Source organism: Ascidiella aspersa, chromosome 9, assembly GCF_963924565.1.
Source record: "Ascidiella aspersa chromosome 9, kaAscAspe10.2, whole genome shotgun sequence".
NCBI lineage: Eukaryota > Metazoa > Chordata > Ascidiacea > Phlebobranchia > Ascidiidae > Ascidiella > Ascidiella aspersa.
Genome location: NC_139455.1, coordinates 8704913 through 8728263, shown reverse-complemented (window position 1 = coordinate 8728263; position 23351 = coordinate 8704913). Strand labels below are relative to the sequence as shown.

The following is a 23351-nucleotide window of genomic DNA, read 5'->3' as shown; positions in this document are numbered from 1 at the left end:
ACACTCTTAATGTAAGAACATTCAAAACAAATCTACCTTAATGAAAACAATTCAACTATTTGGTATGAAGCGTTAACCGATATGTATATTTAGACGAGTTAAGTTAACAAACATTGAGCGATTGGCGTTCGTCTATTGGAGCTATTTTTAAAATCGTTGTCGTTTTTATTCTTTTTCACTATGAAACTAAATGCTGGATGCGCAGATCGTCGCCACTGCGACTCTGTTCGTTCAACCTGTGGCATCCCTGAAGCAACAAACTTGGTGGATAATCGTTGCGTCGGTGGCGGGGGGTGTGTTGCTGCTCATAGCGATGATCGTCATTATGTACAAGGTGAGCCACCACGTTTTGTTTTAAAAATGGCTAAACTAAGGCTAAACATCAGGACTTCGCGTAGAAAATTGAGAAAACTACGTTATACTTTATCTCACGTAACCGTTTAGGGCAGGGGTCGGCAACCTTTTTCTAGTCTCGGGCCAAAACCAAACTCAGAAAGGTCTCTGCGGGCCGCACAAAATGTTAACTGATAATTGTGTTATTAACATGTTAGAAATGTTAATCAGACAGGCCTCGGATCGTTTTTCAACTTAAAAACGTGTTTAATTACATTTAAGGAGGCAGTACAGTGTTGACGCAAAGCGCAAAAAAGCGTTTGTTTGGTTTAAAATTAGAGTTCACATGTCGTCATCCGTGCAACGAATGAAAAGTGTATTAAAACCACTTTGATGGAACGCGATCACATTCACAGGGAATTTATAGTTCAGTGTTTGTTAACCTTTTGGGTGAAAGTAAACCTGGCGAGCGAAGCGAGCGCGATTTCTTTTAAGCCGGGCATTTCTTTTAAATTTCTTGCAAGTTTTCATACATTGCCGAAAATGAAAAATAAATAAAATGTTAAAAAATATATGTCCAATATTTTAGAATAAGTATGTTTTGCGTTTTTCCGCGACGCACTTGGCAACCTTCCACGGGGCAACGGTAATAAAGAGGTAATCTAGTTCAAAAGACAGCATCAAAACTTAAACAACCCGGACGTCGAATGGTCATTCGCGCGAAGCGCGAAAATTTTTCGCTCTTACGTAATTAAAATAGTCAAAAAGTATGTGAAATAGACTCGTTTCTAATTTATCAAAGAGGCGGCGGGTCGGATGAATTTCATCGCCTGGTTTAGGGTCACGTTGCACAACTTTTTACGGACATATATAGTGTACTGCGGTATAGACTATGGTCACTAGTCAGATATAACGCGGTTCAGCAAGATCGTTTTTGTTCGAACATACAATTTATTTTTACCACTGCTGCAGTGTAATTTGTGATATGAACTTGTTGGCAGAATTGTCACTATTGTTATTTTGGTTATATCTTCTACTATTTTGTTATATATTTTTATAGTTTACTCCTATTTCTTTTAAAAACGAAAAAAAGACTAAACCTATTTTTCGCTTTTTCCTAATTTTCAGAGGTAACCAAAGCTTTCGAGAATTTATATTTTGGGAAAGCCCAGCCGCATAATTATGTTAATACAAAAGTTAGTGTTTTTTTGCCCCGGGAGCCCTAATTCAATTCAACTTTTTTGACAAAACCGTTCAGCTGGGATTCTTCAAGAGCACGTACGCCGACAAGAAGGGCGAGGCAATGCAATGGGAAAGTCACGACACCGATATCAGGAGACAGGAGAGTCAAATGACGACGACCACCAACGTTAGCAACACCCTGGACGTGGCTAGCGGCGTTGGCACGCAAAACCCAGCCTTCGAAGCTTCGCCATTTAAAACCTGACCCAGGAACTTTGAATAAGCGAAGGCAAACCAAGCGGTGCAGCACGAATTCGAATACTAACACCTTATGACAATCTCTAGTACAACTTGCGTTTTTTTTTCCTTAGTTGGACGGAAACTTATTTTTATATAACTGCATGCAACGTGATTTATGTTTTGCATATATATTTGGTGACCTACAATAGTTTGTTTCAATCAACCTTAAAAAGGGATTGAGATATTTCTAAGTATCGTTTTGTTATCACAGTTATTAAAACTAATGGTGCCAATTTTAACAACCAAACACCACAAACATAAGCTATTTTTTACAATGAAAATACCATTGTAAACCAGGTTATAAATTGAGGTTTCGGCAGCAGATAACAGCAGGATGAAATAAAAATGCGTTAACAAGCTTATTTACTATGAATTTAAAATCAAATTAAAAAATAAGCTAACGAAAAACGCTGCCTAATATTTTCTCGTGTATTCGTGGAGCTAAATTTATTTACAAATCGTGTATCTTAAATATTTTATAGAATATGGTTTAATTTCTGTGTAAAGCAACTTATAACATACCTCCATTGTTGAATTTTGTTTACCTTTCCAAGACCACTGATTTATCTTATGCTATATTAACCTTTACTAACAATGTTAAGCTATTTTGTTTTACAGTATTGTTTCGCTCGTTTATGTTTCAGTGATTTTTCAATTAAGGTATTTAGTTATATTTAAAATATTTATTTGATTTTTTTAAATATAAATATACTTACATTTCACTATTGCCATATCAGTTTCTTAATTTTTGTCAAAAACTTTTACCCTTTGTCTCATTTTATTAAAACTTTGCATCCCTTTAAGTTGATGTGTGATAAAGAAAGTGATCGTTTTTGTTGTGCACTAGTTTTCTGGAGTAATGGAAACTCGAGATTTTCAGTTTGTTATAACTTTAGCATTTGTATAACACATTTCATGAAAAGTGCGATTTTTTTAGCATGTATGCAACACTTTATTGATGTAACATTATTCTAGATAAGTTGCACGACCCACTATGATGGTCGTGGCCCACGAGTTACGAAATATGATTTGAAGAAACAACTTTGTAAGATTATAAATAGGAAAAAAACAGATTTAAAGATTTTTTTAATTTGTCTATACTCCTCCTTAGTAAATTTTTATTTCAAACAACAAAGTTCAAGATATATTTGTATCAAGAAACATTAAACCAAAAGAATACGGCAATTAAAATACCTATATAGTATAACCTAATATAAAATGTATAGTTTTACTGAAACTATTAGAAATTAATCCCACAATAAATTGAAAAATACAACACATAGGATGATTTAAAAACGTTAAACGCAAACTTTCACTAGTTTTTGTAACTAATTTCTGCTCTTTTGTAGATTGTATTAAAGCATTTTTAAGTTAAACGTTAAATTTAATAAAAACACACCCTATGTTCAGAGAAGCCTTACGCAACTAAGCCAAATCCTTTGTAATAAAAATATATACTTTTGTAGTATATTTAATAACAGAGCGTTTTACACCGAAATGAATGTACTTGTCATCGCTTTAATTTCTAAATAACGATTTGCTTGGGATGAGTTTGGAGCTTTAATATCTGAAATCGCGTCTCAACTGCTTGGTTGCAAAAAATGATTTCAAGCTAGCAATGTTCAGTTTCCTTAAATTTAAACTGGCATTTTTTTCGTTTTTTTTATAATTAACAAAGAATATTTTTATTTGCAAAAAATGTATCGGAGTGTAACTTGAATTCAGAAACCGTCCAAATAGGCTAGCAGCTTCATAAGGTGGTATTGCATTGCAGCTGTTAGTATTGGAGTCTTCTTATAGCTTTACTTCTACATTTTTTTATTTTGCTGACCAAAGATGGCTTTTGAGATTGAATATAAAAGACAGTAAAAAAATATTGACGCTTTATAGAGTTATAACATTTTCAGTCAAGCTTTTATCGTGTTATTGGTGATAGACGGAATAGTTTAAATGTGCGAGTTATAAATATATAAAAGGTATACTTATATAAGCAAAACTAAATGAAGATAGCGGACATTCGGCTTGTGTTAAAACCCTTTTCACGGTTTCATTTTTAACCTGCTGCGAAAATGTCGGCAGTTTTGTTATGAAATTTGATTTTACAAGAACTGGTCGATTATTTACTCTAGTTGTTTTTAGACTTGTTAAATTTGGATAATAACTAATTTTAGTTCTTCAGTTTTGGGGTAGCAATATATGCAATAATGGTATTTGTAACAAAACATGTTTATTGCAGAAAATTGGAAGCGTTTTGAGTCGATAACCACAGGCAATTAAATGAACGATTAGAAAAGTTTACCAAGTTTATACACTTTTGTTTGGTTTTACAGTTAAGGCATTTACTTTCTGTTGGGTTTAGTTATATATAAAACAGAAGCATAAATTTCAGCTAATCTTTTTGGAAACGATATTTTTTACATTTAAGCTGGTGCTGATAAACTAACAAATAATAGTCTGAATCTTATATAAACGAATCTATAGTCCGAATTTCATGACTTTTACATTAATTCTATAGTTATTAGAAAAAGTCTTGGGACAATGAATATACTTTTTGTTTTACTGTAGATATGTTGTTAAGGTATAAAAAGTTATATGTAACTCTATTTGACATGACTCTAATTTGGCCAATTGTGCTGGTATTGTTTCTTACATCTGCAAGTTTGTCTTTCAATGTCGACGTGTCCCAAAATGCGACGACTATCTTGACAATAAGCATGAGCAACGAAACCGGGCCACCAATTTACGCAGGATACAAGATGTCCGCGTCAATCTCAAACAACACGTTCAGGTATAAAAAACAGTAGAAAGGTATACAGACCGGAAGCCTCAAAGGCTGAAAAGAAATAAAAACGCTAGTTTATGGTGCTTTACACTTAACATTTTTTTTCATTTCAGGCTAGTTGCCGGAGCACCTAAGTACGAACCAACCGTCGGCAGTCCGTACCTTTCCAAAGGTTTGGTGATCGAGTGCACGGCCAATGTAACACGACCGTTCGTCGCTCAAGCCACAACCGCTGCCCCAACTTCGTCGTTCGCTTTCACTCCTGACTGGTCTGCTAGCCTTGCGACGGAAGACTCATTGCCGGAAACAACCTTCTACGAAACTACGACAAATTCGCCAACCGACATCACACAAACTCACCTCGGTGAAACAACTGGTGAGTCATCAACACAAACTCAATAAACACATTTTACTAAATTATCAATGAACCTGCGTGATTGCAGCCTATATACTTATTTATCAAACTGCTGACTCTAGCCTATCCGCGCAGAAATGCATACAAAACGATACGCATGAAACTTTGAAGATATACGTTACCGCAAACGTATCACAACAGTGATTTTCAACACATATGTCGTTTCAAAGTTATATCTTTGTTGATTTGGTTGGTTCGCCGGTCACAGTAATTTACATGTTTAGATTCATAAAGATGATTCTGAGTAGTTATTAAAATTAAATTGCCGAAGCAATACAAGGACATGGCTTATACTACTTCAATTCGAGCATATTATTGCTAATGTCTTATTTGTTGTTCGCTTACAAATAGTTCAGTGAAGAGAATTGAGAAACTTTGCTCTTATGCTGAGTAGAAGGAGGGGCAATTTTACAACAACGCCCTATATTGGTACTAACTGTTCGGTTTACGTAATTACACTGTCAACATCGCTTAGTTTAATTTGGAATGAAAATAGTACAATGAGATGTTGACAGATAATAAATTTTGTTACAAAGTAAAAACACAATATTTTGATTATAAAATACACAGGTCCAATAAAATGATTTAGTTTCTTCAGCGATAACATCAAGCGAGACAACAGACTGGATTTCGCCTCTTGTCTGCAAAAGTGGTTTAACGAGCGACGAAACTCCAACCGTGATCAACGAAGTGAAAAATTCCGGTCGCCTGGGCGCGACTTTGCTCCCGTTAAGCAACAGCGATAACTTCACGGTAACATTTTCTTTTCACATTATATGGCAATATTGCCGTGAAACTGAGAAACCCTTACATAGCTTCACTTATTATAAACCTTTGTAGACCAATGCGTATCCAGTCCTTATACGGAAGAAGTATACTGTTGGTTGCTTTCACTTGTACTGAGCTTTAAGTTAAACACGTTTATTTGTATTTCGTACAAAAACAGGTTTGCGCACCCGGCCGACGAAAGAAATGCCGGACAGCATATTTTTCACCAGGCGTGTGTTTCACCGGAGAATTATCTACTAAAGTTGCAAAAGTAGACTGGAACGAAATAGGTATTGACTCCAATTAAGTAACATAAATCCCGAGGATTAGTGCAGTGGAAAAACTTAGAGGTTTTAAACAAAAAACGAATCGTTTTGAAAACATAAATCCTGAGGAGTAACATAAATCCCGAGAAAGTCACGTGCATATTTTTAATTTATTTAAACTGATAAAATGTAACAGCAGATTGGTTTTCAAAACGATTCTTTTTTTGTTTAAAACCTCTAGGCTATTTTACACTGAAGTAATTATTGTATTATAATTTTGTTTTAATTATATTATTATTGATAAAATGTTATAAGGGTTCGCTATGATATTTTTATAAAAAGGTTAACTTTAGAAAACCTGTGTTTCAGGTTGTTTTTCCAACTTCATAGACCTTATGTACGTCGTGGACAGTTCAGGTTCGATATCAACGGATAATTTTAACCAAATGAAAACAGTTTTGTCAAATGCAGCGGATCAGTTTAAAGGAATTATAGGAGAAGGCATGCAAGTGGGAATATTGCAATACGGAGATAATAGCGCATCAAAGTAAGTATATAGAAGGGAAATCCCTGTACGAATAAGTTAGTTTTAATAGCAATTTTGTTACCACCTATTGTTTATGCCGAAAAAAATGAAAAGTAGTGTCATCGTCAATATCTAATTTGACACGTAGAGAAATAGGCTACATGTGTTTTCTTGGGTAATTATCCGCATAACGTTAAAGTCAGATATAGTTCCTATACTTCAATTAAACCCATTCTCCATCTTGTAATATAGCATTTACAAGGTATGGCTACTTTACAAGTCTAACTTCCTGCAATGATATTGATTAAAAAGTTCCTCTTATATAGTAAGTCGTATATTGTTTTAAAAATCCCATTTTTAATGTTACGAATAGGGACGGATCGAAGCCGATACCCCATATTTTGTATGACACAAATAGGGCACCAAAACCTTGAGTGCTTAGGGCAGGGGTCGGCAACCTACGGCCCGCGGGCTCTCTTTGACAAACTAGACACGAGTCCATTTCAAATCAAATACTTTTTGACTATTTTAACTACGAAAGTGCAAAAAATTTTCGCGCGCGATTGATCTTTCTACCTCGCCCGGTTTGTTTACGTTTTGATGCTGTATTTTGAACTAGATCAGAGCTTCTTAGATCAGAGCGCCAAAGTGCGTCGCAGACAAACATGAAACGTATTAAAAATCATTGAACATAAATTTTTCCCAATTTTTTATTTTTTTATTTTCGGCAAGTTAATAAAAAATTGAAATTTAAAAGAAATATCGGTATACCGAAAAAAAATCGCGCTCGCTTCGCTTGCTAGGTCTGCCCTAATTACAAAGCTTAACAAACACTTAAATAGATTACCTATTAAATTATCGCGTTTACTCAAAGTAGTTTTATCACACTTTTCGTTAGTAGTATGGTTGACGACATGTGGACTCGAATTTTGAACCAAACAAACGCTTTTTATCCCGCTTTGTGCCAACAGTTTATTGCCCTCTCAACTGAAATTAAACAACGTTTTTAAGTGCAATAAAAGATCCGAGCCCTCCTGATTCACAGTTGTTCTAACTTTAATAAAACAATTCTTAGTTAACATTTTGTGCGGCCCACAGACACCGTTTTAAGTTTGGTTTTGCCCGCGACTAGAAAAAGGTTACCGACCCCTGGCTTAGGGCATCTAAAACGCATGATCGGGTCCTGGATACTAGGGTGGTTTGGGTGCGAATCCTGACTAAGTTAATATATGGAATTGAGCCATGATTTTTTATTGAATAGGTCAATTCTTAAAAGGTAAATTCATCGAAAAATAGTTGGTAACAGCTAAAGGTAATTAAACAACCTAACGACAAAAGCAAATTTTACCTAATAAATTTCCTAATATATCCTTTGAACGTTTTAATTCAGACTATATTTTGTTGAATATAGCAATGACGTCATTGGTATCGTATTAGATGATGATAGTTTTTATTTAGAATTTATTTTAGAATGACAAAAAAGAATAATAGATAAACAAGAATATAATTTTCATTTTTTTAAATTGATAAAAACATTTTTTGCAATTACAGACCAAACTATGCATCATTTAATGCAAACTACTACAAGTCACCACTGAAGCTTGGAGATTGCAGCAATGTGGAATGCATTAAAACTGCAATCAACACTAAAATGAACCATCTTTACTCAGGGAACACATTTACCGCTTTGGCAATCGAACGGGCTGTCAAGGTATTAACTTAAATACATAAAACTTGACATTACGATGTTATATGTCAAAAGTCTCATAAAAAAAAAAAATTTACTGCCACAAAATGTGCCATACAATGTGGTAATAAACAGGCGTCATTTTTTACTGTCATATCACATATCGTTAGAAATGAGTGTTTGAGAAAAGAGTATTTTATTTTACCATCCTTACGAAAACATGGCGTTATGTATATAGGAAGAAACGTCCTTGTATTTTATTAGTTCAACAGATTTATGTTGTTTCTAAACCGTTTTGGCATGTGTGGGATATACTGAAATTGAAAACTGTTATTTCGTTACCCATCAATATTGTTGTTTTAAGCTAACCTCTTCTGCACCATTTATGCTTTCTGATTGATAAGGTTTTTTTTGTTTGCAGCTTGATTTCAAAAACTCAGTGAACAACGATCGTTCAACAAAGGTATTAGTTCTTATCACCGATGGTCTAGCAACTGACTTTAACGATCTTTCATTAAGGTATATAGCATTTGTGTCAGTATAATACCAATTACATTCCTTTGAAAATGTTTAGCAAACGTTTTCTTTGCATCACTGTATTGTCATATTTAGCCTACGTTTTCAACAGCAGTGGAGCAATTAAATTTACAAATGCTATTTAAACATTCCAATGTAGAAATAATAGTTTTTAGACAAATAATTTTGTAAGTTTAAAGTGAGATGTAAAATTTGTGTAACAAATCGCATTTTGTGCTATTTTAACCATCAGTGGCTGTATTATATGCACTAAAATGGGGAACGAGCTAATCTTTCTTGACACAAACAGTGTAATGTGTAACCTTAATCAGTTGACCGAATTGTGCCAGCAGGAAAACGTAAAAAAATTTTTTGAACATTCTGGAGGTTGTGTTTTAGGACATATCCTTTATAGTACATTTATTTGAAGCCTAAGGAATTTAATAGCTCTACATTTTACTGTGCGCCTCAGTACTTAAACATAATATTAATATATTTGTAGCTACAACCTTACCCAACAAAACAACATTACCGTTTACGCAATCGGAGTGGGAAACAAAATAAACATCGGTCAGTTACGAGCCAGTGCGAATGGTAACACCAGTAGCGATCGCGTTTCAACAGTTGATGACTTTGGTGCTTTATCAACAACATTACGAGATTTAATACAGACCATTTCATCTAGTGGTTCTGAAGGTACATTTATGTAAATCTAGTAAGCCACTGTTAAAAAGTAATTACGTAACTACAACCTGCAAATTACACTTAGAGTTAGAGTCATTATAAAGTAATATGTTCTATTTCTACTTTGAACTTTTCAGGTCAGAACTTGAACAGCACCAGTACTTTGTTAGAAAATTCAATATTTGGTTTCTCAAGTCATGAAACAAAGGTAAATTAGTAACTTTTGTATGTCATTAAAGTTTTGTTATTTTAAAGTTTCTTGTCAACCATACAAAACATTTTATTTAATACAAGATGGAATACCCGTCGTTGTTTAGGATAAAAAGAGTTTTTACCTGTATTAATACTATATGTAACCTTAAACCTAAAGACTTTACTTAACAACAAGACATGATAACAGAATATATTAAAAACGAATTGTAATATACATGTAGCCATTGTTGAGTCGGTGAAAACAATAACGTTATTTACATGTTTGTCAAAGTGCTAATTACTTCAAAAATAATGTTTAAAATGTCAGTATATTTTTACTTATGTCTAAACGTAAATGGCGCTACACGTTCGTTATATTAAAATTTCATAACATCTGATGTCTTTTCTGCACTTGGCGGTTATAAAAAACATATAGCCTATTGTAAAACAGCAAAGGTGCTTATTGTCCATTGACTGTTCGCCGCTGATTGTTTCTGAAATGGTTTAACTAAATTTTTTCCACAATAAGAGTGCAAACAGAACACGGACTGTTTGGAAGCGGCAGTTAAACGGCTGGCGTGATATAAATTATATTATAGAATTTATCTACGTGACTTTAAAATATCAAATTCAAATCTTTGTCTTTGGCTTTATGAACTAAAATTCTCGTAAAATTTTCCAAAATGTATAAAAAACAACCTCTTGGCGTAACGGCACAAATCTGATACAAAACTATCGCAATTGTTTGTGTAATCCCGTAGCTATTATAACAATGTCTTATAACGGCTTCCACCAATTACAATATATCCCTTGATGTTTAAAAAGTGCAAAACTTCTTTACCATTTGACTATAATATAGCGAACAAACACCCAAAAAATCCCTTCTCTAGCCAGCGCAATACTACAAATACAAAGTGTTGATTTAATTTCAGGAAAAAAATTACATTCTTTCAATTTAAAGTTATCGCTACACAGCTCGCTTTAAAGGGCGCACATTTGCCTCTGGCGACCGACCGAAAAACGAATAGATTTAAAATTAAATCTTGCTTCAGCATAAATGAGTGAAAAAATTAACAAATAACCTTCGAATAATTTTCAGGATGGTTCCGTGTTGCTTGGAGCAGTCGGAGCTTATTACAACTTAGGAACGTGGATGAAAACTTCACCGAATGAGAACACAAAAACCACAACCGTGCAGTTCGACGACATCTCAGCAAGTTTGGTCGGTAGCAGAAACCCGCAAACATTGGACAGTTACATGGGTAAAAGAAAGCGATTTGGCACAGTATAGCTTAAGGTGTGTTTACACAAAACAGGTCGCCTTGGTAACTTTAAATCAACAAACCTGAAATATCAAAATATAGGCTACAATCTTTTTTTGTCATTACTCTACAAAATAAATAATTCACATTGCATTTAACTTCCGTTAATATTACTCTAGCTGGCAAACTAATGGCTTTTTACATTTATAATTTAAACTATATTAATAGCAATATTTGTCTAAACCTTTACATTATTTTTCCGTAAAAGACAAAAGGTGCATGATTTTAACAAAGGGATTACCCAAGGGCGATAGAAAACCTAATAAACCAGACAATAGATGATATTCAGATGAGTCAAACGTCGATTCATTTCATCCTGGCATTTATAAATCGTACTAATTTCCGTGACGAAATGCCCATCTACTTAGGTTACGCCTTATCGAGTGGAAATTATGAAGGAAATACTACATTATTCACGATGTCTTCAGCACCAAGATACCTAATGACAGGAGCTGTAAGTTGGTAGACGTTGGATAAGTTATACATCACTACAATTTTCAAAGAAACACTGTCTGTAAAACAAATTAAGTGAAACATTTACCACAAGATAAAATTTTGAGTAAAATAGTGTTAAATGATCCAGCTACAAGTCTAGGCATTTGGAAAAACAAGTTGCCATTACAACACTACCCTGGCAGTTTAGCTATAATTGATGAAATCACATGAACTACACATGAATATTTTAACCACTTCATTTAATAATTGGACTACTTAAATTCAGTGTATAGGCCTACTTAAAGACAGTATTAAGAGAAATCCGGCAAGCGCTTTTCCTTAAAAAAACAAAGTAAGAACATAGACATCGTGTTTTAATTGTCCTGGTGACTAACCAAAAAATAAAAACAAAATCTAAACCTATTTGTTTTTTTCACTTTTAGGTGGTTGCTTTCGATGAGGCAAACACAACAGTGAAATACACTATTGAACCGAAAATGCGGTGTAATGAATGCCAAGAGAGCTACAATCTGGACGGAAGTTACTTTGGTGGTTCGTTGCTGACTGCAGACTTTAACAACGACGGTTTCGATGACTTGTTAGTCGGGGCGCCTCTTTATATAGGAAATACATACGACGAAGGAAGGGTGTTTGCTTATCTTTCGCAAGGCAACCATACACTACCAGTTTGGGTAAGTGAGCAATTGCTTTAAAGAGTCTCCTAAAACCTGGTCATTTTGTGTGTTGGACAAAAATGTTTAAAAAGTCTCCACAAAATTCTATGCAGACACAAATTACTCAAGAATATTTCTGCTCCCCAGGAATATTTAATATTATGTATTGGTATAAGCAAAAGCAGTTTGACTTTTTATTTACTTTAAGTTGTAGAAAAGTATCATGTTTGGGCATTTCATCTCTAAGGAAACAATAACTATACCCACAGTGAGCTGTATATGTTTCATTTAAAAGACGAATATACTTTTTTTAGTCGTCTAGCTACATTCCCGATTTGCTGCAAGGCAGTCAAAGTACAGGAGGAAGATTTGGAACCTCGATGGCCATAGCCGGAGATTTAAATCGCGACGGTTATACCGATGTTGTAATATCGGCACCTATGGCTGACGACGGGAAAGGGGCAGTGTACATTTATCACGGAAGCTCGTCGGGACTGATTAACGTAGTCCAACAGGTAGAGAGAAAATTAAGTGAAATGCAACTGTTTAATGCCTAAAAAGTGTTAAACAATCTAACGTTTGGCAATCATCGAATCATCCGTAAAAATATATTTTTCTGCCGATATTTTAATTATTATCGTTTTAAAGACATTGGACAAATTGTTAATAAGCTATTTGCTAAGTATTTTATATTTGCCTTGCGTAAACAACTCGAATCACTTTTGTATGGTAAAATATTATTTAACCCTTAAATAATTAGAAGTATTACAAAATTGTCAATCACATTAAACCAATGATTCTCAGACTTGTACAGCGGTACCTACACTGTAGTGTGCGTCGAAAGATTCTCAAGTGTGCCGCGGAACTTTTGTAATTTTGCGAAATATTCTTTGTATTGAGACTCGTTATGCAGCCAAGCATTCGACCCTTTGTTGCATACTATCTATGAGATAACTGATACCACTATTGTATCTGCTAACAAGGTGCCCGTGTATTTCGGTTGATTCTGAAGTTATAATTGCACGGTTTTGCAAAACGTTTGCTGCGAATTTGTCGATTAGTATGCCGAACGCTAAAATGTATGTCTGCATAATTCACACCAGTACGTATTTTTGGATTTTCTTTTTTATGACAAATATAATTAAGAATTTCAAAGCCATTTGATATATTTCAGCGAATAACACCGTCCGACTTTGGCGGGGTGAATTTGTTAAACTTTGGTCTGGCGTTGGAAAGAGGAATAGACTTGGACGGTAATTTATACCCAGATCTGATTATTGGAGCGCCCGCAAGTGACAAGCTCGTTCTTCTAAGGTAAAATAAAAAAACATTATTTACTGTAATCAATATTGTGTCTATTCTCTGAACAAAACTAAGTCGTACTAACCTCCGACAGCGACGCGAGAAACTATTACAGCACCATTCCCCGCTATATCGTGTACTGTGCATATACATAGAACCGTGCAGAAGGCGACGGTATCGGTAGTTTCTGGAGCTTTTGTAGTAAGCCTTTCTAACTTAATCAGTAGAGCGGCGATCCCGGTTTGGAACCTCGTCGCAGGTTAGATGTTTTCCTGCTTGCACAATAATCCTGACTAGGTCTACTGGTTTCGGTAAGCCTTTCAGAAGGCATCATGATGTTACCCAAATCACGAAAACATACAAAACTAAGGAAATAAGTACTTCACGTTATCTACGTTTTATTGGGTGCGGAATTTTTGTTATATGGTAAATAGAAAAATCAGTGACGTTTAAGTATATATCGAGGATAGAATGTTATTTAATGAAGCGATTACGTTTGGCAAAGAACGTTGGTTTACTTTTCGATTTCAGATCACGCCCTGTGGTGCACATACAAAACACATTGACGTTCAACCAGGACAATCTCGACATTTTGCAATGCATGAAGGAGCCGAATAAATCTTGCATGACATTAAAAGCCTGTTTCAGCTACGAAGGATTATCGGTCGAGAACACCTTAGGTAAAACTGTTGTATGGTTTTGGTAACGAGTATATGGTGCTAGTAATTAAGCATAATTTTGCGATTTTACGGCTTGCAAGCTTTTTAAGTATGCGACCCTTTTTAATTTATTTGAAATTTCTACAAAAGAGAACATTAAACTGTTGTCTACTTCTTCACCCAATCGATGAAATGTGCAATTTTCTTTAGATTTCATTTGATATAATTTGTCACAAAGCAACAACATGAAATAAGAAAGAGTACTATGTATTTTTTTTACAAGTGAAATAGTTACTGAACCTTATCTAAATGTAGTCCATTCATGATATGGCCCATTTGAAGAATTTGATTCTATTTAAAAAAACTCTTTTTATTATTGAAGGGCTATTGTGAAATATAAAATACATTGTCTTACAGAACTTCAATTTAATCTTACAATCGACAAACTAAAAAGAAGGCTAGCATTCAAGGATTATGCAAATACGTCAGTTGTTTATAAGAAAACTGGCTTGATATCTCTGACGAAAGCAAAAGAAACTTGCCAAGAATTTAAATTGTTCTTAACGGTATGAAGGTTTTTTCTGATTTTAAACCAGGTAATTTATAATATATTTTTTTTTATTTAGAACGACATAACAGACTTCGACAGTATAATATCAGCCAGTATGGTATACTCGTTACCACCAAGCCACCTTTTGTTGCCAATTTCATCAGTTGAGGCCCCGTAAGTTTTCATAAAGTATAACTTTTATTGCTTCAATAAATATATACTCTACAAATTCTTACAGAATGTCAAATAATGCCACCCTGGCAACAGTCGCAATTGCTAAAACCTGTGGTGTTGACAATACTTGTCAATACGATTTGGTGGTTTCCAGCAAAATCGGACTACCGAAAGTTTTTAGCGCAAGGTAGGTCTGTCACTTAACTTGCATCATATTTTATAATTTATGTACGCAAAGCTTTTTCAAAATTTTAACCTGGCGAAGTCCTTTTGCTTTGGTTAAATATTAAAGAGTCACAAACGAGAAAATTTTCAAATTTGGTAGCATTACAATGATTACTATAACGCTCAAATCAGTACGTAGAAACTATCGACTGTACACAAGCTCCCAAATAATTTATTGTCATTAAAACGTAATGAGACAGATATGCTCCGGTTAACACATTTGCATTAGTCACCACATTTAAAATTTTGCGCGAACCCCATAAAACTTACGTTTAAAATCTGCTGTTGAAGAAATTTAGAATAAATGATGTGTTTTATTAAATGTTTGATGGGTAATTTTAAATATTGGAAAATTATAGCAAAATATTGCGAAATATGGTTAGATAGTGATCGATGACAAGCTATTTGTTAAATATACCAAATATTCATTTAGTACTAATTCATCTCTTGATCTTGGAAACGATTTCATCGTGGCATCTGACAAACCGGTGACTGTCAACGTAAACATCTCAAATCAGGGAGAAAATGCTTATGGGGTGCAGATTTTCGTCACACACACAACTGAGTTACTTTTCCAAAACGTAATTTTGTTTAAATTGTTTCTTAACCAGTGTGAACATAGATATGTGCATTTCAATTAAGAACCTCATTTAATAACCAATGTTCACATTGCAGCTTCGAAATATAACCAGTTCAAACCCGAAGCACCAAACTTGCGTACGTGACATGAAGACGGATCAGATTCGTGATGGTTTAACAACGAAGGTTTTCAGATACGAACAAGACAGTCAGCTGAAGTCAATAATGCGAAATGCGTCATGGGTGCGTATCGATCTTTATCGATTTTAAATTAAAAAATAAACAAATTTACGAATTATTTATGAAACCAACTAAAAGTACCTTGCAGTCTTGAAGAAATTTTCTAAATTTTACAACACAAGCGAGTTTGTTTTATTTGGTGCTTGATGTGATTAATTTGCACACGACAGTAAAATGATATTGTCTTTCAATTAAGTTGTGTTTCAGGGGACCTTGAGGGTTGTAATTAGTAAATTAGTGAAAAAAGGTGACTACTTAATCTACTATAATTGCAAATTGTATACGAAAAATGCGAACGTTTTTTTTGGTAGTGCTACTTTGAATTCGATCTATCTCCGGAAGTTATAAAGAAAAAGGGAAATGCTGATCAACTCACAATTGAAGTAATTGCCAACACGAGGTAAACCTATAGAAGTGCTTTAGTTTGTTTAATTGTTCAACCCGGCAATCTAGATATTTTACTTACCCTACATTTAAAAACCACAAAAATTGCCAGTGCCAGATTTAAGAGACGGTGAATGAATCACCAGAGGTATCAAAGTTTTTAACGCATTGACATAAAAAAAGTGAAACCCCTAAGTATACGCAAGTTTATGCTTAAACTTTCTTTATGGTCCGCACCGAAGATGAATTTTGCTTCGTTGTGAAATTTATTCTACAAGTTTTGTAAGTTAAGAAATCGGGCGATGAAACGCACGTGGTTTCAAGGTTAAAAAAGGATTTGCAAAGTTCAAACAATTTTAAGTTGATAATTGCGTCCGGCTTAAATGCGTGTTGTAGTGTACATTTGTCGTGTTTTTTTATTATATATTAGCTAGACCAGGGGTGTCAAACATGAGGCCCGAAACCCTTTAAATACAAAAATACTCATTTGGACACGAGCCTACATTTTTGGCACATTCTATGCGGTGAAAAGTGGTCGCATTTTGCGTAAATAACACTATTAACATGGCAATTAAGCAATATACTGTCATCATTTAAACTAAATATTGGGGTATAAGAATCTCATGGCATTTACACACACACACACACACACACACACACACACACACACACACACACACACACACACACACACACACACACGCACACGCACACGCACACATACGCACACACACACACACGCACACACACACACACACACAGAAATGATGATTTAATGTCAAATCACTCTACATTTTAGTGCTCGCAAGGAGATAGAGGTTAAAATATTTTTTGCAGCTGCGACATATACAACATTCGGATATATAAAACATACTCACTTAAATGGATTGGTCCACTGCTTTTTAACTTTGAAAAATATAATTTTTTTGGACGCCCCAACGTTGCCATTTTCGGTACTCTGGTAGTCAGGGCTGGACCTAGTGTTTTTTTGCATTTATAAATGAGTCTAATTAGGTTTAACTTAGCACTGAGTCACTTATGATAAGAATTAAAAGTTTATTAAAATACTTTACGAAAACGCCATAAACGAATCGTTAATATAGTTAAGCTTTCCATATTAAGACGCAATGAACTAATGTGCAGCAAAAATGTTCTTCATTTAGTTTAAATAGACAAAAATCTGGGGAACGGCATCTTGCCCAGTTCGTAAAAGAAGCCGCAGGCCGGATGATTTTCAATGTTACCAAACTCTGCTCTAACGTCTAAACTGCGAGCACAATACAGATACAATAAATTTAATTGAATAGAATAAAGTTTTTGGTTCTTATAGTTCAGTTGGTACGACCCGCTCACGTACCTAAATTATTATAGGGCCCTCAGTAAGACTTGAGTATGACACCCCTGAGTTGGGCGGTTTTCATAAAATAAAAAACATATAAAATAAATAAAAAACATAAAAAAAAGTTTTTCATAAAAAACTTTCGGTAACACCGCAGCAAATAAAGCTCAAATCTAAATCAGCTGTTCTTTTATTTTTAAAGCTCAAATCTAAATCAGCTGTTCTTTTTACATGCCATAGTACAAAGGGATTCAAAAACGACGTAAACGATAAAGACAACATTTGGAAGGGTACTTACCCAATCAAGTACAGAACAGACTTCACCGCCGAGAGGTATGTACAATAAGCAGTGTTGTAATGACTTAATTCAATGACTTGACTTAAGTGCACTTAAGTCACGGTTTTAAATGACTTGACTCGATTTAATTCTTTTGGGCAAAATGACTTGACTTGACTTAAGTCTTTTCGGCAAATGACTTGACTTGACTTAAGTCTTTTGGACAAATAACTTGAGTTAAAATATTTTTTTAATTAAGCAATTATTTATAAAATTGCGTGATTTATCCCAATATTTGCACATAAAAGAATTTGTTTGTAATATGCTGCTTTTATGTTTTTTTTTACTTGAGTTGCTCATAATAATCGGAGGAGTTTGTCGGTTTTAATAATTTAAAGTTTTATTTTTTTGACAAGGGCTGGACTTGAAGTTGACTTGCTCTAATTATGACTTGACTGGGACTTGACTTGTTATTTATTCAAAAAGACTTGACTTGGACTTAAGTTGTTTTATGAATGACTTGACTGGGACTTAAGTCATTTCAAAATGACTTGTTTACAACACTGGCAATAAGTAAAACATATATTATTGAAAACCTGTTTTTCAATTAATAGGTTAGAGAAATTCCGGTCGGAGAACTGGAGAAATTCCCCACGACTTTTCGCCCAACTAGAATTCCATAAAGATGTGGGGACAACGCTTACAAATTGTTTAAAATCACCCTAATGCTTTGCTCAAATTATTATATATCCGATATGTCCAGCAACGGGCAAATCATTTTTGCTCAATACCTCATGTAAACTTCTGAATCAGTCAACTGAAAATGAGCCGAAATCATAAAATGTACCTGGAAGCACTTTGTTAGCTTGTGCTCTCTAAAGGTGGAATTATTGTTAAAAACATCAAGGTTTAGGCTTTACTATATCATACGAAATATTGCGAATTCGAGCTAAATGAAGCCCACTTTACCGTAGTTTTTTGAGGGAAATACGCCTGCTTATACGTATGTAGTTTAATGAATATTTTGCACTGATATGGCGATTTAAAAAGCAATTTTCGGGTTTCTATTCACGATTTAAAAACAAGAGGGTTTCTATTCACATTGTTTTGACATACTTAATGGTATATTAGCAAGTTCTGTTTTTGTTAGGAATAGGTATTGAGTTTAAAATAGCGGTGATCCACGGAACGAAAGTGGTTGACAACCACACCCCTAAGTGTTGATATGAAAAATACACACATCATTTTGCATTCAGAACAAGTATTGAGCCTGAAGTTGTGTTCAACTTTACGCAAGGAAGCGAAGTCCTGTCATCTGTCTACCAAATTGGAGTAGATACACCAGACATAACAATGGAATATCAAGTAAACATTATATCAACGTCTTTAATGTAAGAAATATTCGCGAAAATTATATTATTTTTCCCCAGGTTTCGGGCAACGGCTTTGTCAACATTCCCAACTCCAAAATTTCACTAAAATTTCCTAGCAAACTGAACAACACCGACAGATTGTTGTATCTTTACAAGGTTTTATGCGTAACCATAAAGGTAAGAAGTGAGCAAACAAATATTTAAGTAGTTTTTCGTTTACAATCAAACTAATAGAACTGACGATTAATTAACAGTAGAAAACGTTTCTCAAAAATTATAAACCTTGTACCACACAATGTACTACATAAATATACTTAATGACATATCTGCAGGGTGTTGTAGCCTGCGTGTGTGACCAAACCAATGTTAATCCACTGAAACTTGAACTTCGTCCAGTAACAAGCCCAGAATCTTCCAACAACAGTGCTACAATCCGTCCAACTAACGATACTCTACAATCGACATCGTTTGTGAGCAAAAAGCTAAAAAATGCTGTACTGCTGTCAAAAAAACATTACCTAATTAATTTGTGCACTTTAAGAAAACTTATTTTACGTTTGTATTAAACGTTGATGATAAATAGCACTAATTTTCTTTTCAGCGCATTCTCAAGCAATACTGCATATCTCGTTTGGCAGGATTGCAGTCTATGTTTAGTTTGTTTAGTAAATTATTGAAACAAGTTTCCATAGGACTTTTAAAACTCTGCTGCAGCCTCTATCGCAAACTTTTTTATTTGAGCAAAAACAAGGTCGTAATATTATTATTTCCTTCTATAAAATTGTTCATTGATCATAAATAACAGAGTTGATAAACAACAAACCGGTTATGCGCTGCAAACCAGTGTGTATCAAATCTATTTGTGGTTACGTTAGGAATGTGGTAATAATGCGACAAACAAATCAACAACAACTTGTGAAGTTATCACATGCAACGTGACTGACCTGGGAGCAGGAGATTCTGTGAAAATGACAAGCTACTTTCGACTTTGGACACAAACCCTGAAGCTTCCTAAGGTTATAAATGGATAAATATGTTGATTATACCATTAACAGCACTAGCTAGCGGCTTAGAAATAACAGTGTCAATTGACACTGTACATTAAAGCGCTCAACAAAAAGTAGCACTGTTTCGATAGAAAAAAGAGTATGCCAATATACAAGGATCCAGGTTTGGGGCTACCACGCCACCCCCAACAAAGTTTTTTTTGCAAGTTATATTATTTGAAGACAAAATTTAAAGGTTTTCTCGCTGGGTGCGAACTTTTATCCGACTATTTTTTAAGTTGCTCTCCGTTTTAAGAAAATATATTGTACAAAACGCGCCATACATAATATGACATGGTGCTCAGTGTGACTTATACAACTCTATGAGGCAATTTTAAGTAAATTAGACTATGAATGTGGTTATTTGGAGCAACATGGTCTCTTTTATATACGAAAAGTGTCAAGTATTTTTAGAATTGAAGAGCATTATTTTTGCATTCCGGGGGACTAGATTACTTAAATTTTTAGCAAGAAACGTTTGATTTACAAAACTTTAATTGTGTAGTACATTATAGAAATAAATTGTTCTTTACAGGAAGTTAAAAGAGTTACGCTGACTTCTGGCCTCCAATTCAAAACTACTGACCCTCCTGTGTTTATCAATGACATCGGAAAGGAAGCTAAGCCAAAGACTGCACAAGTAGGTTTGAATCAAAAACCAGAAAAGTGAACGCACTATATTTTCTGCAATATAGTATAAAGCTGTTAAATTTGTTAAAGTTTTATATTATAGGTTTGTATGCCATACAAATAAAAAGATAAATTTCCATGTTCAGGTAATAACCACCGCCATTGTGTCCGAAGCACCTCCGGTCATACCGCAACCCGAAACTTGGTGGATTTATGTGCTTGCCGTTGCTGGAAGTGTCCTGATTCTGGCAGCAATAATTGCCATTTTATGGAAGGTTTGAACCTGCAGATTTAAACAAAATTCTATTAAATTAAGATTGGGGACACTATACACAGATCTGTGATGTAGCTTGATAATGAACTGCAAAGCCAAATAGGTCGAGTAGGTCGACATTATCTTGATTTTTAAGACATTTCGATACGAGCTTCTATCATCTTCAGTTAATGAAGTCGCTCGTATCGAAACGTCTGAATAACCAAGATGATGTCGATGTACTCGACCTTTTAACTTTGCAAAAAATTCGGATTGGTTATTCAAACGATATTAATGTTTTTACCAAACGCAATATATTTTGAAATTACTTACAGGGTAGTTCTAGGCACGACCATTTCGACGTTTGGAGTTAGAATTTTATTCCTAATTCGTCGCATTTTTTTTTTAAAAAGTTAACCAATATAATTATTGTGTTTTAAATTACTTGAAACGATAAAACGATAATTGAGTTATAGTGTAAGATTTGCAATAAAAGAGTGGAAAAATCAGTTGCCAAACAACACCTTGCCAACACTACGATTATAAATAGGTAGGCTTCTTCAACAAGCAACCGGAAGAAGTTCTGCATGAACAATGGCAGAATGCCCAACTGACGGCAGAGATTGATAGTGAAAACAACTATAGTGAAGCTGCAATTTAGTATATGACGTTGAGACTACCATCAAAACAAAGTCCAAGCGATATGTTTAAAGGTTAATGGTGTTTATTGTTTATCCGCTTAAACTAATTAGTTGAAACCATAATTACTGTTCGTAGCAGCTTTAACGATTGAGATACCTTGTTTCTAAATTTGTATAAAACAGCACTTAAAAGCTTTCCAGCTACCATAACAATTTTCTCTTATGATTTTGCTTGTGTGCTATAGACTTTAATATGTAACAAATATTTCGAACACAAATTAAAAATAAAACCCATACTAATGGTTGTAAATATACTTTAATAATTTTTATGTTGTTTCTTTATAATGAATTTGATATTTGAACACTGTAAAATTTTCGTATTCTTTTAGCTATTATGCCTATATTGTTTTTATTGTGATTTTCGTTTTTATGATTTATCGATTAAACTAAACTATTTCGTTTTTAGTGGTAACAAATGTTTGAAGTTTAACCTCTTAATTCCAAAAAGTATATAATTCTTTTCCGGGTCCATAAACTTGTGCATATATAATCTTATATACTAAAATTGAAAACTCATATGAAGATATAGTAAAACGCTGCGGGTGGCCAATAGGACGCTTGTTAGAAATCGGTTGGTTCATAATGACGAGTTTTACGTTTTCTGAACTGTTAAATACAAAGCACTTTATAGGGAAGTTCCGGGTATATGCCATTGATGTCATATCTTATTTCAGAAGACGGTTTGTGAGTTAGAAACGTGTTTGGCAAGGTAACTGTTACAACAAAATGATTTTAGATTGCCTTTATAAGAATATGTTAATTTTGGCTAGTCATGGCAAACCGATATGGCAAACCATAAAACATGTGGGTGTTTTCCTGTAAAGTGGAAATTCATCGTGCCAATTTGATTTCAAACCTCTATCAGAAATTATTAACAGCAAATAATAGTCCAGCTGGGCTGTGACAGGATTTTAGCATTAAAGGACAGCAGGTTGACTGCCTTATAAATATTTCAGCTCATGTAGTACAGTGAGATGTATACCAATACCATATTATTTTTAGATAGGTCTAGTTAAATTATAATATTGTTTTGTATGTGTGTGAAGCATGATCTTTTGGGGACACGTTTGTTTCGTTGGTTTCGATTGGATGGAGTAAGTTATTAAAAAGCGAAATAAAGAAAACACGCTTGCAAAATGATAGGATATTCCTTGCAATCATCGTCAATGTTTTACCAATGGTATAGTAACAAGCATGACAATTTAAGATGCTCATATTCTTGCCTAAAACCAACAACATGCGCGTAACATTACGATGATAATAACAAATGTCCATTGGCTTGGCGCAGGGGTCGGCAAATTTTGGGCATTGAGGACCAGTTTAAACTATTTTATCACTTACCAATCTTCAAGTAAAAACAAATGTTCAGTACCTTAAATTTATTACCACTATGATTCAAAAAAATCTTGTTTTACCGCAACCAGTGATAAAAGTGCGTAATTATAAGACAGAAAATAGTCATGTCAAAAAATATATATAATAGAAATGTGAAAAATGCGGGAATTTTTACTAAGAATTATGTTGCCAAGTTGTGTAG

The 23351-nt window shown here is 34.2% G+C and overlaps 1 protein-coding gene across 2 annotated transcripts; it reads left to right on the top strand.

Moving 5' to 3' along the window:
• The first annotated feature begins 1817 nt into the window (after positions 1–1817).
• On the top strand, positions 1818–22213 carry LOC146132291 (integrin alpha-11-like). 2 transcript variants are annotated; one of them, XM_083397421.1, is made up of 29 exons: positions 1818–4603; positions 4711–4973; positions 5611–5765; positions 5959–6070; positions 6416–6593; positions 8124–8283; positions 8681–8778; positions 9278–9471; positions 9597–9667; positions 10751–10913; positions 11342–11427; positions 11852–12100; positions 12397–12597; positions 13257–13396; positions 13916–14064; positions 14461–14609; positions 14670–14767; positions 14832–14954; positions 15426–15573; positions 15668–15814; positions 16123–16211; positions 17775–17867; positions 19068–19176; positions 19242–19361; positions 19517–19654; positions 20060–20200; positions 20766–20870; positions 21007–21135; positions 21664–22213. In XM_083397421.1, the coding sequence occupies exons 1-29, from the start codon at positions 4383–4385 to the stop codon at positions 21772–21774; spliced, it is 4140 nt and encodes a 1379-aa protein (XP_083253547.1). In that variant the 5' UTR covers positions 1818–4382; the 3' UTR covers positions 21775–22213. The 2 variants fall into 2 exon arrangements, with proteins under 2 accessions (XP_083253547.1, XP_083253546.1); XM_083397420.1 differs by having other exon boundaries at positions 5602–5765.
• The last annotated feature ends 1138 nt before the right edge of the window (positions 22214–23351 follow it).